At 33.7% G+C, this 20,790-nt stretch overlaps 1 protein-coding gene across 1 annotated transcript; it reads right to left on the bottom strand.

Moving 5' to 3' along the window:
- Positions 1-16,285: 16,285 nt before the first annotated feature.
- Positions 16,286-16,858, bottom strand: LOC149489332 (uncharacterized). Its single transcript, XM_089714925.1, has one exon. It carries the CDS (start codon positions 16,856-16,858, stop codon positions 16,286-16,288), a length of 573 nt encoding a protein of 190 aa, XP_089571051.1.
- Positions 16,859-20,790: the final 3,932 nt, after the last annotated feature.

Genomic DNA, 20,790 nt, shown 5'->3' with positions numbered 1-20,790 from the left:
TCACAATTAGTACCTACCAGATCAAAGCCAGGGTAAGCGCCCCACCCAGCCCCACCGTGGCTACGCCCATGCTGAATTACTACTTAACATACAATTATTGAGTAAATACGTACAACCATACTGTACTGTTGTACTACCATAAATAATTAAAAGAATTGTTATTAAAATTTCTTACTAAACTGAGCTAAAAAACTTACGTACCAAATTATTAAAGAAAATCAAGAAATGAAATGCCTAACCTATACCAAATAGTTACTACATATTGTAATTAAAAATTATGATTAGTATATAATATCGAAAATCAAAAAAGAAATGCCTAACTAATTCTACGTAAAATTTCTTTTAAATTATGTCATATTATTTTTTAGGAACCAGGGGGGGGGGAGAGGAGCAAATTCTATTTCCTTCCTTTCTTAAACGGATGTTTTTAACAATCTATGGTGTAGCCAGTAGCCACTGATCAGCTTAATCGATACTCAGTTTTTATCAAATCCAGAAACAAATCCAAATTAGATCTTTCCTGTCTCACGCACGTAACTAAAGGCTGAATAGAGAGAGAGCACGTAACTAAACCGTTTAGACGAAGAAAAGTGTATAGAAAAAGGAATAAATAATTTCATAAACTTCCCGACGATCTTTAAAAATAAATTATAACTTTCATTTTTTTCATTCCCACTTTTACCCCTATGTAGGTATAATAAGTGGATGAACCAATTTTGATACACTTTATCTAAGAACCAGCGTCGGAAAATATTCTGCCTAACAAAAAAAACCGCATCTAATTCGGTTTACCTGTTAGCCAGCTACGGTGCCATAGACAGACACACACACACACACAGAAATACATAGCGGTCAAACACATAGGTAACACCAGTCTTTTTGCGTCGGGGGTTAAAAATATAATACGACATAATTTAAAGGACATTTTATGTGGAAAATTTACCTATACGCCAGGGTAGATAATTTTTGAAACAAAAAAAAATCGCAGTAGGATGAAACCCATTAGAAAAGGATATGATAAAAATGTAAGGAAAAATAAATTACGGTCAATCGGAGTTCGGGAAGTGGGAGGGGGGAGCTTTTAAGAGAAAAAAATGGTTTCTCTCGATTTCTCGATAATAATAACACCTGCTAATTTTTTTCTACATATTTTAATTGTACAGACATCACTTTTCCACAATTTTATTATATGTATTGATGATGATGATTGAGATTATAACACTCTTAGTCCGTTTTAACTTAATTTTTATTCACCCGCATCAGTGCCACCTAAAAAATCTTTATATATCGAAATTCGAGCAAAGTTAAGAAAATGAGAAATAAGAGTTCTCAAGGATCTTTAGAGATAAGAGGCTTACTATTGACCGAAAACAACATGTGTTATGCCGAACCTGAAACCGCTTCACAACGAGAATTGCGGCTCACAGCTGACCGCGAACGGCATGTACTATCCTGTGAGACCGAAACCTTCACTGAGAGGGTATATATAACGTCTCACAGCTGATCGCAAATGGCATATTGTACTATCCCGTGAGACCGAAACCCTCACTGAGAGGGAATTACGTCTCACAGCTGATCACGATCGTCATATTTTATCTCGAGAATTCTGAAACTTTTACTCAATAAGAAGACCGTTTGACAAATAATAGGGTGCACCATAATATTATTCGATCTCTCGAAGATGAACATGAGCATAAACTAGAGTAGGGACGCGAATATTAACCATTATTTGAGACAAGAACGATTAATAAGTTTGTTTAATGAAAGATTAAGAATTGAAACTATTGGTCTCTTTAAACGGACGAATAGCGAGAGGCCCGTCTTACTGCAGACAGATTTCGACATAGTCTTAATGACTTAGAGGTAAACATAGAAGATCAATCTACAAATTCGGTGGTGTGGTCCGACAAAATAATATAAAAGTGGGTTTGCTTATAACCTCACAATTGATTACAGATTCTCTGTATAGGCGATATTAACGTAGTATGTTCTTTTTGTAATGCTTTAAAGTGGAGTAAGGAGTCGGCTTTCGTTTGAAGATACGCCGGAACCTTTGAAATCACTACTTTTAAGTTTTAGAGGAACATGTGCAATCTAAACAGTTCTTAGACAATATTAGCTCTTATAGTATTGCGTTTTAAATGATCCTTTGGTGCTCAACAATTATCAGATGCTCCTATCATTCTTACTTTTAAGATACAAGGTCAAGTTTATCATTTGATAGGATCCCTTTTGCCTGAAGGCCAACCTAAGTTTCTTTAAATATATTTTGTATTCGACTACGACGAATAATCGAATACAAGAAATCAATATTTCTCGAATTTAAAACTGAACTCATTTCACAATTTTAGAACATGTTAATTCATCAGGTTAATCCGTATATTATATGCGTTTTAAATCGACATTAGAAGCTTTTCCTCAAGATGGTGATATTAATATAAAATTGGTATAAATGCCGATAGACGGAAGTCTATCAGCACTCAGGAATTCCCTGAGCGTGTTATAACGCCCAGGCCACAGTATTACAATTTTTCCTACAGTAGGGCGACGAATGTATTTTCGCATAGCAACGGAGGGGAACTCGTGGGGGGTAAAGTGACGCGGGCCACGTACCACAAACATGTTTAGTTTGTGGTACCGAGCGCGAAAGAAAGTCATCGTGTTTTTAGTAAAGTTACTATGTAAACTAACGTAATTTATTACTTAGGTACATATTCTATAATGGTGCGCTCAAACTGTTAATCTACATTTAATTTAGATTATTATTTTAATTACTAAGAAATGTAGAATTTAAATCACATTCATTCATGTTTTCCTCAGATATTCGATGTCTATGATTTTCGATGATTTTAAGATTTTCTTATCAGAGTATTCAATTTTAATGTAGTTAAATTTTATAAGAGACAATTAAGAACATTCAAAAATAAAGTGACACGTATTTTTTTAAACGACGAATGACGAAAAACGACCGAATCGCGGACGAAGTCGCGGGCAACAGCTAGTAATAATATAAACCACGCTGCTATCTGATGCAAGTCTGAAACTTCTGATGCGTTCCTGCATCAAGAACCAGGAAAACGTGACATTCTGCATTCACTTGTCACGTAAAAAAATAAACAAATATAGGTAGGTATATATTTTTGCTTTACATATTTCGGTGGTTTACAACGACTGTTTTTATGTAGTTTAAAATATCTGACATGTAATTATGATCCTTTTCGATTTCTATAGTATCGCTTTAGTGTCATACTAGCTATCCGCCCGCGGCTTCGCCCGCGTTTTCAAAGAAAAACCCGCATAGTTCCCGTTCCCGTGGGATTTCCGGGATAAAACCTATCCTATGTGTTAATCTAAGCTACCATCTATATATTGTGTGCTGTTTATTATAATTACATGTTTTTTTTTTGTCGTATGACATTTGTGGCCACAACAGGTTATGGCTGAAAAACAGCGGTGAAAGCAGTGGCCTTTTGGTCATTGTTTTCTCCATATGCTGAATCCATACCCTTTTCGTGGTGATTTTTTATTTTTTTATCTGTATTATTTTTTTTTTTTTTGTTTTGTATGTATTTCTTGTTTTACCACGAATAAATGAATTCTATTCTATTCTATTCTATTCTATTCTAAATTTCATTGTAATCGGTTCAGTAGTTTTTACGTGAAAGAGTAATTACAAACATCCATACTTACAAACTTTCGCCTTTATAATAGTAGTAGGATATATTTATGCATTAATTTTTTAATCCAATTTGAACCACTTATGGAACAAAATTAATCTCCACTTTTAACTGTTGTTTGTCGTGTCAATAAAGATAACGATAGAGTTATTTTTTGACACAAGAACATTAAAACTTTTGTCAAGCTTTTTTTAAAAAAAAGCGCAAGAATTTGAACATAGAATTATCAAAAACTAGCCTAAGAGTTTAAATAACTTATTTTTTGCAACTTCGGTATACATTTTAAACAAAAGTTATATCAACATCTGTATGCGTTAAAGTATAAGTTATCATGTGATGCCTTTTGATGTCTTCCTGCATCAGGATGAGATCCTAGTACATTCACACCAAGGAAAACGTGACATTTTGAAGCCCTTTCACACTTGTCACGTAAAGTGCGTAAAATAGTATATTTTTGGTACAAAAAGAAGTAAAGTAATTTTATTGGTTCGCAACAACTCAATATTAAAAAATGTCGTATTTACTCTACTTTTAACAAGAGACAGGAATAGGTATTTATGATTGTTGGTTTGTTGCACTTATGTCTGCTTGGACTTTAAAAAGCTTTAAAAAAATTGTTATTTATGAGAGCTGATTACCTAATTTAAAATTTTATGTAGCTTTCTAGTTAAGGAATTCTAAAGTTGAAGGTTTTCAACAAAAAAAACATTATTGTGTAGGAAATAATAATTGTTTAAGTGTCCATACAGATAACAAATGTATATAGCCTCTACAAGTTTCACAATAATATAAGTCAATATGAAGTGTGCACAGGAAGTGTGATATAATGAACTTAGAAAAATTTTCAATTGTAAACTTTTGTCAGTTCAAAAAAAATAATGCACATCCTTGGAAAGAGTGAAAGGAATAGTATATTACGAAGTATGTGTGATAAATAGTGACAGAATATGTGGAAAGAGCTAGAACAGTGTGCCTGCTCTAGCACCCCAGAGCATTTATTTTCCCGCCAAATGAAGATAAAACTTCATCGTCCTGACCGTCATATAAAATATAAGCCTTTTGAGATTTTAGATGTACAAAATGATTTAAATAATTTCACAAATAAAAAAAATGCATAAAAATAATTAAAAAACTTACGAGCTACAAATGATAATTTAAAACGAACTTTTCGGAATATGTATGTTTAAGGTAAATATTTTTTTATACAAATTCTTCATAGAATTTATTTTCTCATAAGAATTTAGACAAAAAAAACTTCAAAAACATCTAAACATTTCAAGTAACTTTCGAATAACCAATTTCTATTTGACAATTCCTCACTAAGGGCCGGCGCCCACTGCCGGCACGGCACGGCATGGCACGGCAGAGCATCCCGCGGCGTGCAATGGCATCCCGCGGCATGCCGTGGCATCCTGCTAAAAGCCCCACTAATGCTGCATAAGTTTCAACCTTATTTCAACTAGCTAGCAATCATAATTCCTCGACCCCAAAGCAAGACACGTCATGCCGCCGCATCCTGCGGCGTGCCGCATCATGCTGCAGCATCCTGCGATACGTCGCGGCATCGTGGCATCGAAATAAAGTAACTTGAATTCTAAACTGATTGAAATAAGATTCAAAATAACTTCATTAGTAATAAAATCCTCTGCCCTGCCAATTGCCATGCCACGCCGTGCCGGCAGTGGGCGCCGGCCCTTAGATTCCTCAACTTCGGCATACATTTTATACAAAAGTGATTTCCACAATCATGGATCAAGGAAATAGACCTAGGTGCTTTATTATCCGATGTTTAAGACTTGATATCTTCCTACATCAGTATGCGATCCTGGTATATTCAGTCCCGGGAAAACGTGACATTCTCCGGGCCTTCAAGCTTGTCAAGTAAAATATATTTTGCCACAAATGATTTTTTATTGGTTTATACAGAAAGTTATGATGATTTGTATCATAGATTTCAAAAACGCAGCAAATGCTAATTTAAATAGTGTTCATGTTAGAACTAAGAAAAACTAAGCTAAAGATGATTATAAAGAATTCATTAAAAAAGATTCGACTGACTATTTCGATTGAATTTGACAGTTCAGCAACTTTGACATACATTTTAAACAAAAGTTAGATAAACTTATACTTTTTTTTACTACCAAACTTCCTAAAAACTTAATCCTAATGTATCAACAATTAATTATATTAATTACATTAGGCTATTTAAACGGTGCTTATTATCTGATAGTTAATTTTGATGCTTTCCTGCATCAGGATGTGGTCCTAGTACATTCAGTCCCGGGAAAACGTGACACGCTGAACTTTCAAACTTGTCACGTAAAATATATTTTTTCTACATTACTTGTTTTGTTGGTTTGCACACAATTAATTGCCACCACCCACATTGACTAGCACACATACTATTGTAATCCAATCAATAGAAAATAAATCCTTCATGATAATGTCAACATTGAATACATCAAAAAACACCTAGACACTTCGAATATCGACCTTTTATTTGACAATAGCTCATCTTCGGCATACATTAGTTTGTTAGTTTTTTAATGGATCAAACAAATTAGCCTAAGTGCATTGACACTAAAGTTAAAGTAAAAAAAAATATCTGATGTTTAACCATTGATGCATTCCTGCATCAGGATGTTTTCCTAGTACATTCAGACTAGGGTTTGGGTCCCGGGACGTCTCGTGTCTCGAAGTCCCGGGACTTTTTGTAAATTTCGTTGTCTCGTGTCCCGGGACTTTTGGGTCGAGACTCGAGACGAGACACGATAGTCGTATGTATTGTACTAATTTTTATTTTCAAAGCATTGCATGAGCCTAGCTAGCGCCATCTGTTACTGAAATGAATAATTACTTGGTCTACATACTTCATACATAAAATTTAGAACTACTTTATAAAGCCTTAAACTCAATTAAACCGACTTCTGTTGAAAATGAGAGAGTGTTTTCCTTGTCCGGTGGCGTTATTACAAAAATCAGAAGCAGATTGTCGGACAAAGCTGTTAATGCTCTGATTTTTTAAAAGCCTATTTTATAAAATCAAAGTAATTTTATTTTTTTAACTGATTAATAATTTGAAAGACTGATTCAAAAGTCTGTTTTACAGATAAGGAAACAAATCTGTGATTATAAAAATTACCAAATTATGATTAATATGACATGATATTAAAGTTAGTATGATTGTTACTAAGTTTCTTTTATTATAATTATATTTAATAATTGTTTTAAATTAAAAGTTAATCTGTGATTATAGGAATAAACATACCAATTATTTGACATATTAAAGTTATAACTATTGTGATTATATTTTATGTTTAATAAATGTTGATTTAACCGATAATTAATGTTGATTAAAAAAAAAAACCCTTTTTATTAATACGTTTCACCAGAAATCAAAGTTCAAATTTTTTAATTAAAAAAAGTCTCGAAGTCCCGGGAAGTCCCGGGACTTTGATCGTAGCCTGTCTCGTGTCCCGGGACGTTGAAATTGTCGAGAATTCCCAAACCCTAATTCAGACCCAAGAAAACGTGACATTCTGAAACCTTCACACCCACGGGAAGCGTGAAAGGAATAGTACAAGGCGGAATATGTATGAAAAATAGTGACAGAACATGTAGAAAGAGCTAGACACTCTGCCCTGCTCTAGCACCCCTGAGGTTTTTTTTTAATTCATAATGGTAAAGAATCTTTCTTAACTATTTCTGCAGTAATAAGCATTTTAATGCACCCCACGCCGAAAAAAAACACCTATAATTAACATAAAAAAAATACAGCAACAAAAGATATTCTTTATTTTGTTCGCAGATATTTTAAAGAAACACACAATTTACTCGTTCCACTGAGATCAATGTAATATATATGTAAGTTCGATGAAATAGCCACTCACGTCGAATTTTTCAGGAAAAATATTTTACACAAATGAATCTTACCTAAAAATGTATAAAAGCAATTTAAAGAAAAGTTAGTGACAATGGATCAAAGAAATTCAACCAACGTCTACTATCCGATGTTTAAGATTGAATGCCTTCCTGTATCAGGATGAGATCCTAGTACATTCAGACCCGGGAAAACGTGACATTCTGAAGCTTATAAACTTGTCACGTAAAAATAGGTAAGATAGGTTATCATCTTATAGGAGAAGTTTTAATAGATTTTAATATTCTTCAAAGGCCTGTTTTATGTAGTTTAAATGAACTGACAACAAGTTTTGATCCTTTTCTATTTTACAAATTTTTCTACAAATAATTTTTAAGTTTGATCTGTAAATATCAGAACATCTTATTAGAGAAGTACCACCGATGACTATAAAATTTTGGTGTGTTGGATTTATCTTCGCTTGGACTTTCAAAAATGTCTTCAAATGTTGTTGGTCGGCCAATATTATATAACCTACCTGTATAATAGAGATCTTTTTATGGACTTTTATGTTAATAAAAGTAAAAAGCTTTTTTATTTGTCTAGCATTTAAATGGTGATAGAATTTCAATAAAGCTTTTATACGTTTTAATAAAACTTAGGTAGGTAACTATACAGTTTATTACTTTTAGTAAAAATACTTCGGCTTTTTAGTTTTCTACAAACTTTTGTCAGTGCCACAAACATAAGTTAACGTTTAAAAACACCACATTTCACGGCACAATAATAAGGAAACCGTCACGCTTGTACGCGCCATGCTGCGATGTGTTAAAATGACGTCACGTGTAAGTCATACCCCGAGTACTAGGATCACAGAATACGGCAGGAAGTAGGCGCACAAGCCAAACCGGTTGCATGCATGTGGCAGACAGGACTAACCGATTTTTTTGGAATAAAAACCCCGTGGGAATATTGCAGGATGAAACCGAAGTTAATGTAACAGGAATACAGAGACAGGAAGATGTTATAAGTTGTAACCTTAGCTTGCACAGCTGTTTTTAAGGAATTTATCAACTCGTCGGAAACACAGAACAACTTGAAAGAACTAACGCTCTAGAATCAAATGTAGAGACATTTTATTCAAGACAAGCACTATTATATTACTTTACTATTATACTATAAAGCACTATTTGGCTTATAAAAAAAAATATTTCTTCTAGACAAAAGTAAAACATTTTTCGGAATGACTGGAGAATGTTAGCGCTCTATGTTATCTGTGTGAAAAAAACCTTCGAATTTTTATTCGACTGTTCCGATGACAACAAAATAAGAGTTTTAAAATTGGAATACACTTTTTATATTTTTTAGGTCATGCTACAACGAATTGACTCTTCATTGGCCATGTTTTGTGGTAGGTCAGCGAGTCGCAAGTTGACTCGGTACGGTAGACGTCAAATTAAAACCACAGATTTGGAGCAAGTTTATATTTTTTATAACGACTGGGCGCCCTTGACATGCGAGTTATATTGTGACAAATGTCATCGTGAAATCCGGCAACGAGGTAACTGAAACTCATCGTTAGTGTAAGGTCTACGGGGAAAACATCGCAGGCCTCGGTAATAATTTAAGCGTAATACATTGTAGCCCTTAGTAGATTTCGCTGAAATTCAGAGAATTTTGCGATTGTAACAAATTCCTTCAATCTGAAACTTTAAGGTGTTATTATGTAATACAGGTGTCAAAGTTTATCAACAATAATTAAAGTAAGGTTTACTAAACAAATTTATACCAGAAACAAAACAAATATAATATGTAGTTAAAATCAAATCTGAAAAGTAAAAAACAATGTCCTTTTTAGCCTTAAAAATATGTTTAATATTATCCTATGAACTACAGACGATTCTATAGAGAGCTAGATTCACAAAATCTATACTAATATTATAAAGCTGAAGAGTTTGTTTGTTTGTTTGTTTGAACGCACTAATCTCGGGAACTACTGGTCCGATTTGAAAAATTCTTTCGGTGTTAGATAGCTCATTTATCGAGGAAGGCTATAGGCTATATACCATCACGCTACGACCAACAGGAGAGGAGCCACGGGGGTGAAACCGCGCGGAGCGGCTAGTAATAAGATAAAAACGATATTATGTATGTGAGAGTTGAGCCTTGTGTGGGGGAGTGTGACACGTGTAACCAGTCGCGGATATACTAAGAACGCATAGTTTAGCAAGAGTTCGCAATAGAGCCTTCATGTAAAATCGTGGTGTTTATGAAAAATAAATATATTTTCTTTTATTTAAAAAAAATTGACGATAATTTTAAGCGTCCTTTTGCTTTTTGGGCCATTTTTATAGCCGACTTTATTATTTCCTCTTTTCGGCGTTATTTTATTGTCTTTGTTTTATTTTGATATAGAACCTTCGTGTTATCTATACATCTATACAAATATTATAAAGAGGAAAGGTTTGATTTTTTGTTTGTTTGTTTGTTTGTATGAATTGAATAGGCTCCGAAACTACTTGGCAGATTTGAAAAATTCTTTCACTGTTGGAAAGCTACATCATTTCTGAGTGACATAGGCTAGGTTTTATCCCGGAAATCCCACGGGAACGGGAACTATGCGGGGTTTTTTTTGAAAATGCGGGCGAAGCCGCAGGCGGAAAGCTAGTCTTTATTAATTGATAATATATACGTACGGATTTAATAAAAAAAAACAGTTAAATTTTAAACAATCAACATCTGAAAATTACACTTTATTAAAAAAAGAAATAACTTTATTATGAATATTCGCTTGTGTTGCCCGAGTTGACCCGGGATAAAATCCCGGGTCAACTCGGGCCTATTATCACACTTGATACAAATGATAGACTTTCTGATGGTCAAAGTATTCAGACAGAAATAGTTCAGTAGATCCAGGGATTACCCACAGCAATCTCACAAACGTTTCCTCTTTATAAAATTAATTAGGTACCTATAGATAAACTTTATAAATGAAATCCATACTATAATATTATAAATGCGAAAGTAACTCTGTCTGTCTGTCTGTTACTCAATCACGCCTAAACTACTGAACCAATTTGCATGAAATTTGGTATGGAGATATTTTGATACCCGAGAAAGAACATAGGCTACCTTTTATTGCGAAATATGTACCACGGGCGAAGCCGGGGCGGACCTCTAGTACATAATATAATGTATTTATTATACTGTTTAATAAAGAATGTATTATTTAACCTAATAAAAAAACTTGAAAACAAAGTTGCCAAATTGAAAACGTTTTGGCGGGATGACGATCCCGTTGAAAAGATGCGCGCGACGCGCGGACGGGGCGCAAACTTCGATCAGTCAAGTCACGTGTTTTGTAGCTAAAGTACCAGGAAATCAGAGAGCGAAAGGAAGTTTACCGATTCCACACGGACGGGGCTGACAGGGGTTGCTATGTCATGACGTCATAATGCCTTTTGTAGCCGCATGTCTGCAAGTATGAATATGGACCACAAGGGACTTAAAATTCGCGGTTTTGCGTCTTAAGTGTCGCATTTTCGTCTAAAATTTAAATTTCAACGTTAAATATTAATAGAAATGAGGACTAGAAAACATTTTCACACTTTTTTCCAGTTGCTTGCTTCGTCCAATTTACATTTGAAAATTCATTTAGGCAACACTTTACTTGTTGAGTTTAGATTAAGTATTAAGATGATATTCAAATTTAAACAAGCTCGAGAAATAAAACCCTCATTTGTTATTTAAATAATATTATCCGGAAGGTGAAAGTCAGGTAAATTATGATTTATGACCAAATGGCAAATGCATAATTACAACACGAAGTCTTTCGAAGATCATTCGACCGAAGCCGCAGCCTGAAGCTACCTAAAAATAACAAAACGAGAGATGCTTATAATAAACCTTTTTTTTTGTTTTCCCAGTCACGTGATATCCAGGCAAAATACTAGGACCTCACAATAGAGCAGAAGTGTCAAATAAATTGGACAAAAGGGTTTTAAACACACCATTCGTAAACTGCATTCATCGTCCTATTTTTGAAAAAGAACGAGACAGAAATATGATCGTATTATGAGTGGGAATGAATACATTGTCTGTTAGTTTTTGTTGCGATAACAATTCATATCCATTAAAACGTTTTTTGTGAATTAAAAAGCACAAAGGCATGAAGTAAAATGAATCTTTAATTAACTTTTAACTAGACTAGTGTGTTTTGAGAATAATGGGACTTGGAGATAATTAAAACTTAGATTAAACTTGCCTTTTGCCTATCTTACTTGGATTCGGCTTTCATAAGAAAGTGAAGTCCCATGTCCCGAAGTGGGGTAAGGGGCAGATGCATTATGCATACATCTGTTTCACTGATCGATTTTCTTTAGATACAAGTAGGTGATCAGCCTTCTGTGTCATGCCACACCGAGACATTTTTTTTTCTTTGTCTCCACAGGGAATCGAACCCAGGACCCTCGGTTCTACGCTCACGCGTCAACCACCAAGGAGGCGGTCGGCTTTAATAAGGGAGTTTATTTAGTTTCCAGAGATTTCAAAATAAATTGAGCAGTTATCGACTCTTATTAAAATAAATTTTACGAACTGATAAGTCTCTGATAAGCCTCTTTATAAAATAGTGAACACCAATTATTATTGACCAAGAAAAAATACAAGAGTTTTTTCTGTTTGTTTACTAGGCTCTTAAATCTTTCTGTTACAATATAAAGTTTAATTTTTAGTCCCATATGCATAAATACAAAGATACAATGTGTCGGTCGCCAAAATATCATCAATTCATGTACAAAAGTTGATACAAAAACCTCCCACAGTTCTCGTGAAACAATAGACATTTAAATCATATTTAAATTTTTAAATACCAGTTAACAATTAAATTTTTATCGCCAATAGGCCCGTTTTATACGTATCGATCAGCCGGCGGCCGATAAACCTTGATTTTACATCGCCTCGCTAATATGGCTTCCTAATACCTTCCTTACATTATACGTGTATCTATGCCACTTACAAGATTGCGTCTGAATGCCTAATGCTAGTTTTGGCTTTAGCACCGCTGGGGTATGGGACTGTATTTATTATCATTACTAATCTATACTAATATTATAAAGCTGAAGAATTTTTTTGTTTGTTTGTTTGAACGCGCTAATCTCAGGAACTACTGGTCCGATTTGAAAAATTATTTCGGTGTTAGATAGAGGCTATATATCATGACGGTAAGACCAAGAGAAGCGGAGCAATACGGGTGAAATCGTGTGGCACAGCTAGTCATTAATAATTTTCTAACAAGGTGTTGATAATCAAATTTCGTGGTCATTAGGGTAATCTTTGGTTCAATAGATAGCTCTTACAGTCTCAGGTCATAGGATCGATTTTCGGTAGAGTCAAATAAAAGGATTTTCCTGAAGCAGAGCGCATTATCTTCTTATGTGAAACATTTTATCTATATATGTATCACACGTAAAAGTCAGTAATTCTTACTGTTAAATTTTGTTTGAACAGCACTATTGAAACGTATCTTTTATTAGAACATTCCTTTCATAGAGATGTTCATATTTTTATTATCTTACACACGAAGATCAAACACTATTTATATCAAACTAGCTTACCGCCCGCGGCTTCGCCCGCTTTGTCTAACACCTAATAAATTAAATACTAAACCCTTCCTCTTGAATCACTCTATCTATTCAAGAAAACCGCATCAAAATCCGTTGCGTAGTTTTAAAGATTTAAAGCATACAAAGGGACATAGGGACAGAGAAAGCGACTTTGTTTTATACTATGTAGTGATACATATCTGTATAATGTATAACGACTGCTATTTTAAAGTGATAAAATCATTTTTAAATGAAATAGAAACATACCACTTTTTAAAGCATATTTTCATAATTTTAACTGATATAACATATAAACTGGACATATCCAGAACTTGTGAAACCGGCTATTTATGTTCACAACATGCAAAACATGTTGACATTTTATGAAACTAATTTTAAATCTTGGATAAGTTATTATTTATTACTAAAAGCATTTCTTACATAAAATCTTTCGGAATGTATAAAAGCACTAAATCAATTTAGAGTTGGCAGCGAGCAAGGCTTCTCATCAAGGAATTGGTATTTTTATTTAATATAAAATTCTGTACAAAACTTTGGCGGGATAGGTTTTTAAAATTTATAGCATTTTACAGGTTTTTAGATTGATTGAACACGCTGAAAACTGACAACTAACCGCGCGGTTTCATTTGAGGAAATTTATGTTATAAATACTAAATTGAGGCATATTTAGTAATTAGTTTAACTACTGATATTACTTCTGTAATTTTCTATTACTTAGTTTTTAACAACAGTTTGGTAGTAGGTAATAAGATGATAATCAATTAATGATGTTTTTATAAAAACATGCAGGTATACCGCGAATTAATCTGTAAAATAAGAGAAATTTAAAATTATTTACGCTTCAAAAGATTTGAATGTTGCTTGTTTAAATTGCGAAGTTTAATAATATTTCTTTTCTTGTGTAATAGACCAATATCAACTCATAATAGAGGATGAAAATTATTGTTTTATTCTGTATATGAATACATATAATATTTAATTACATAAAACGTTAAATGTAAAATATTAGCGTATTACAAACAGGAATGTTTATCTATATATATATGCTTTGCTCAATTAGAAACTAAGAACTGTTGATAACATGGCCCAGGATTAGTCCTATATAGTCCATTTTATATTAGCTCCTTATACATTGCACGTTATCTTAAGACAGGTGTTCCCTATAAAAATCCCCTATTTATCCCATTCACGATAGGCTATATGACCTTTACCGATAGCTTTATGACCAAAAGAAGCCTATTTTTTCTCCATTTCAATCTATATTACCTCACATCAATATCCAAGTAAATTCACTCCGCAAAGATCTAAAAATAGATGAACATCTAGAGTATGTATGAAACATAATTTATTTACTAAAATGGCTAAATATTTAAGTGTCCATTTCATTACTTAACTCTACACTCTACAGACAAATGTTCGTACTTTCATCGCTCCCACAGAAAAATTAGCTGGGCTATCAAAACATCTACAGATGAATAGACAAAACACATTCCCCAATTATAAATAGACTAGATTTCCAACCGCGGCTTCGCCCGCATATTAGTTCTCGTTCCTGCGGGATAAAAAGTAGCCTATGTCTTATACAGGATTTTCAGCAACATGCACACCAAATTTCATTGTAATCGATTCAGTAGTATTTGTGTGAAAGAGTAACAAACATACATACACATACATCGAACTTTCGCATTTATAATATTAGTAGGATCCATCCCCAGGGAACGTGTAACAATGTCAGGTTACACGTAACAGTTCAAGGTTGGTTGAGTCAACCTACTTTTAAAAGGTTTCACATACTCGCGACACAAATACGTCCTTATTAGCTATTCTCCAATCCACGTTATTTCCAATGATAAATATTTTATTAATGAACTGATGTACTGTAAACATATTTAACTAGCCATGCCAAAACTACGGGCAAAAAACTCACAACTCCAATCCAAAAAATTCAACTTTTTCCGGGTGAATTTTTTGAAGAAGTAGACTATATTTTAATCTTGGTTCTCAATTATTTTCTTCGCAAATTCCATGGTAATCAGTGTTGACAGACAGACATTCGCTTTTATAATATGAGTATGGATTGTGGATAAATTATTTTGGATACAAGAAGTATTTTTCGAATGTCACTGGTCAGAGATGAGCTGTAATACAAACACATTTTTCAGCATTTCTATATAAATACTGCACGCATATTTTTATCGAATATAAAATCTATTTTTATTGTACCATCGATTGAGACTACGTTACTAATAGCTATTATTAACCTGTTGTTTTTATCGACAAGTCTTTTTAAAATTACGAGTTGAGATAAATTTTTCTTGAGTTAAAAACAACTATTGAGTTTCTTGCCGGTTCTTCTCCATAGATACTGCTTTCCGAATCGGCGGTAAATGTTAAAATATGTAAAGACGATTCGAAAGTTCTTCTTCAAAAGAAGTCTATTGGAATAAATAAATGTTTGAGTTTGATTTTTTCTGGTGCTTTAATTTTTATCTTGATACTGATGGTAGGAGAAAGAGAATTTACGAAAAATTGCCATAAATTAAACTTTGTCCACTTCTAGGATACATATGTGCTCAGACTACTACTCTACATAATTGAGTTTATAAAAAAAGGTAATAAAATTTGTAATTTCTTCAAAATATGATGATATAATGAAATACATAAGCGACATCTATAACCAACTTTTCAAATTCATCCAAACGCCATCTACAAGATCTAAAATGAAATAGGTAGAAGAAAGTCTGCACAGAGTTGTAAACCAAAATTGTAAAAAGAGCCATCTGTTTGAAAACTAACACACCCAGAAGAAATTGTGCCCTACGACGCGACGCCCATGACAACGGCCGCAGCGCCCTTTTCAAAGTACTTTAGTACAAAAATTTCGTTAGATGTCACTGTACGACCAGAAAAAAAAATAATGTGCTGTTAATTAAATATCGCAGGAAGTGTAACCAACCTTAAACGCTTACATAGATTGATATAATGTTATGTTAGGAAGAAGTACTAAAATAGGGTTCCTGATCATTGATCAATCAACTAAAATGTTTCCTTCTCTCTTGCCGTAAATGAAATAAAACTCCTAGTTAGCTACTACAAATCTATATTTCTAAAAAGTTTCAAACCACTTAATCCAAGCTTCGCCACTCACTAATCATCTCGCACTCCAGATCATAGCTCCTCAGCTCATCCAACTCCAGGACCACCATCTCTACATCCCCTGGACACTGAGACTCATCAAAATCTGGTAACTCATCATAATACTCCACAGAACTGAACTGGTAATCATTCCGACGAGCATCCTTTTGCCCTCCTTTGTCCATTTTGGTTGTTGACGCAGATTCCATAGCCAAGTTTTCGTTTTTTAAATTGATTATCTGTGGCATTCGCGCGGTAGTTGTTGACATTTTCTTCTGTGCTATACGCTCTTCAATTTTCTTGTCAATTTCACATTTAAACTGAATTAACTCACTTACGTTGGACGGTATGGGATCGCTAGAAACAAATTCAATTTTACCTGCATCTTTTTGTTTCTTTAACTTTACGGGTTCTACAGATTGACAAACATCCTCATTGAATTCTGGATCGTTTAGGCTAGAAACGTGCCATTCTTTTTGTAAATTTTCTATCAATTTTTCACTATTATCCTCTTGATTAACTGCTTTATGTATTATAACGAGAAATATTATTGTCGATAACATTGCGGTCATGTGTAATTCATTTGAGAGAAGCTAAACAAAATTTAATTAGACTTTGCATACATGGTCATCGGAGCGTGAATTAAACAACAGAGGAACTAATGTATTAAAATTCACTTAAAAACTCATACTAGGACTGTTGTTTGAAATATATTTGTAGACTTAGTTTGTAGATAGCACATATACGACATACGTACATGAAATAGTAAGTACCTAAGTAAATTCTTGTGAGTAAGATATATTGAAAAATGTAGGATTATGGATTCTATCCACTTCAACGTATCGTACTATGACCGTTATAGGACCATGATCGGAACCAGGACCCGGACCATGACCAGGATCGGAAAGCAACACGATACCTATATGCCTCGTGACAGTGCTTATCGAAACATTTTTCAATATAAAAATTTATATATTTATACATATATTTAATTTATATATATTTTTATTTTATGTTTCGCCTGGCACCTTCTTTTTACGATCATTGTATGATACCGTATAGTGGGCAGAGTTCTTAAAACAAATTAAAACGTTATTTATTCATATATCGCTTCAATAAAAAGCCATAATATCATATTTGCCAATTGGAGCCTAGAATTGAAGTTATACATCAAGTAGGGAAAAATACAATTACAATTAATACTTTAATTACGATAAAGTTGGAATGTCCTTGTCTCTACATTTCTGTAACCTTGTAGATGACGATAAAGAGTTTAGTAGTTCTAAATTTAAAACTTAAATAAAACATGTACTTGTCCAGAGAGCCTATTACAGTATTAAGGAATATATGGAAGATAAAAACCCATGGAGGGTTGTCGCGTAAAAACCACAGGACAGTTCTCTGGCATCATAGAAATCTAAATAACAAGACACATAGAAGTGCTATAATGTCATAATTCGTATGAAAACCGCTGTCGCCAAAATCAACACATTCAAACCGAAAGCTAAACAGTACACACAAGTAAACTATGCCTTTTATTGGACAGCTTGATTTTAGTGAAAACTAACTTATCTATTAAATTAAGCTTTTGAATATGTATCCTAACGCACGAATTTACGGTTTATTTTAGAATAACATCCCTAAGTATATGAGACTTTTTGCTCCAATACGAACAAACGTGATAATAAGAATGGTCGACTGTGTCATTCATTGTTATTTCGATTACTATGGTGACACTCGTAATACTTGTAAATATTCTATAATTTTAAGGAAAAACGGCATTATTTCTAAAAAAAAATATTTTCCGATGAAACATTATTCCTTTATAAGTATAATTACAACTTGTGGAAGAATTTCCGCAATGGGAATTGCTGAAACACACCATGTATACACTCATACGTCTCCAGAGCAACTGAACAGTGACGAATGCACTGGTGATGTGCAAATCACCTGAGTGGCGACAAGGTCACGCACGCTAACGACTTCTAGTGTCTTGTTATTTAGATTTCTATGTCTGGCATATTATGATAATATATTATGATTTATGATATTACATATGTAATTTGTAAAATTGTAAATCTGACATAATTAAAAAGAGCAACTGTAGTGTATGTGAGTGAAAGAGAGGGAAGTATTATGTCATCTCTTGCGCACGTGCAACGGGGACACCGCTCGCACAGCTCAGTTGGCTGCAGGCGGTCGGAGTGAGAGGTCGTGTGCGTCTAAGAGCCGATAATAGGGAAGGACATACACTACATTTTTGGCGACGAGGTAAATCGGGAATAAATGTAAGTAATTTTTTTTTTGGTAATAAAAAAAAAAAAAAATTACAAAACAAAAAAAAAAGGGAGGAAATAGGTGTGCTGTGATAACTATTGAACTAATTATATCCACAGTCGAGTTACATCGAAGGGAATATTAAAGTTAATAATAATATACACACATACCTATTTTCATTATGATATTTTGTGCCGCTTACAAAAAAAAAATATCCGCACAAAGTAGATAAATAACATGTGCGTGCCTTTCGAGAGGCCTCCGGCCTCCGCGCCGTAGAAAACGAAGGTTTCGTTTACATAAAGATTTAGCAAAACCTCTTAAATAATTGTAGCCAGAAGGATAAATTAGGTGTTGTCAATTGTTTCTCGTATACATAACTACACTGATACCAATGCATACGCGGGCTGTCTTTATTGCTCGAGCGTATGGTGCCTGTTTGATAAATACACTGTACAGTGTACGGGTATACAGCTAGCGTCGTCCAGTATATGTACTCACGTATTCATGCATAGGACTGTAACTGCGTTATGCGAGACTAAATGTGATATTTTGTTTAGTCGAGGCTGTAGATTATTATTTTGGGACATTTGTTTACATATAAATTTATTGATACTGATATGTAAAAACCTGCTTAAAGGATTGGTTAAACATGATTAAATGAGCTAAGAAGGTTCGATTCCCTATCAGCTCAGAATAGATTTGTCTGGTTACAAAAATATAATTATACCAAATACCCACTTATATCTTATTTAATTACTCGATGTGAAGTTGCATGAGTATTATTTAAGATTATTCATTATTGCATAAAGAATTAATTAATGGTATCATGCAAGGAACGTAAGTTTCCTGGACAGGCTAATATAGTAACATTATGGAAGTTCATGTAAGTTGATGTATGTGTTTCGATGGTGATGTGGACCACGACAAGGGATTTCTAAAGTTGTTGTTGTTAAGCTATAATGTTACAAGATGAAGCCTGACAAAAAAAAAATGTTGTGTGGTTTTATGAAACCACGGTAAAAGTGAAACTGTTCGAACGAAATGTAATAAAAGTTTCACTTTAAAAAGGGTAACGCCCGTGTACGTAATTTGTACTGTGTTACCAGATAATGCCTGGTGGTCAAGAAAAATCGGGTGACGCCCGTGTGTATTTTATAATGTTATACCAGATGATGCCTGGTGGTACAAAAACAAAAATCGGGTGACGCCCGTGTGTATTTTGTAATGTTATACCAGATGATGATGATGCCTGGTAGTGCAAAAACAAAAATCGGGTGACGCCCGTGTGTACTTTGTAATTTTATACCAAATGATGCCTGGTAGTCGTAATATAATTACAATACAGGTGATGCCTGTAGTGATGTGATACGGGTGATGCTCGTATAAAATGTTTATATTTTGGGTGATGCCCATATTGCGAATTCATGCACTTAAATACGCGATCTTAAAAAAAAAAAAGTGATAGTTCGTCACCATTTCACAGTGAAGTATTGTTCGTAAGATAGATTGTATCTTCGAAATTACTTACGGTTAGTATTGATATCCAAATAAAAAAAATGGAATAATACAATTTTTAAGAGCATACAGTAAATACTAAAATATTTACAGTAGATTTTATTATTCTAAACTAAAAGTGACTTAATATTTTCATAATTTCATAGCAGATTTTGTTAAACAACGAAAGAATAATCATAATGATAACAACACCTAAAATATCTGCGATAGGTATTGCACATTTAACCGACAACTATAAAGTTAGACAGGTTAAGTGATAATATAATAATGATAAACAGGGTAAGGTAATAAAACAATGAATATTCGAAAACAAAAATAAATGGAATGAGAGACATGCAGAGTAGTCTCAATATTCATTATTTCAAACTACCCACCTGGCAGACGTTGTAATGCTCTTTCGCCTTTTATCGGTTCGTTAAACGAATTGGAACATGAATATTATCTGAATTGGTCGAGCCGATACGCTGCGTGCCGAGGTTTGAGTTTTACACTTAGCAACATATTTGGCTATTCATTTTTATTGTATATACTATGTGGCGTTGTAGGTGAGGTGGAAACAAAAAAATAATAATAAGAACTAGATACTCACCATACAGTCGGCAATTAATTTAGTTATTTAATAAAATAAAATACAAATATCAGTAACAATAAGGGTCGTGGTGTGCCTAGGTCCAAACCCTCCGGTAGGGCTCTTACTGAT

The sequence above is a fragment of the Colias philodice genome, chromosome 3, assembly GCF_061535455.1.
Source record: "Colias philodice isolate Cphi_HAF_F1 chromosome 3, ilColPhil1 Martin Lab GWU primary, whole genome shotgun sequence".
Taxonomy (NCBI): domain Eukaryota; kingdom Metazoa; phylum Arthropoda; class Insecta; order Lepidoptera; family Pieridae; genus Colias; species Colias philodice.
The sequence above is the reverse complement of the archived record's forward strand: the minus strand, read 5'-3'. Positions and strand labels throughout refer to the sequence as shown.

Excerpts from the sequence above, each read along its gene's own strand:
- LOC149489332 (XM_089714925.1), bottom strand. The coding sequence starts at position 16,858 with ATGTTATCGACAATAATATTTCTCGTTATAATACATAAAGCAGTTAAT.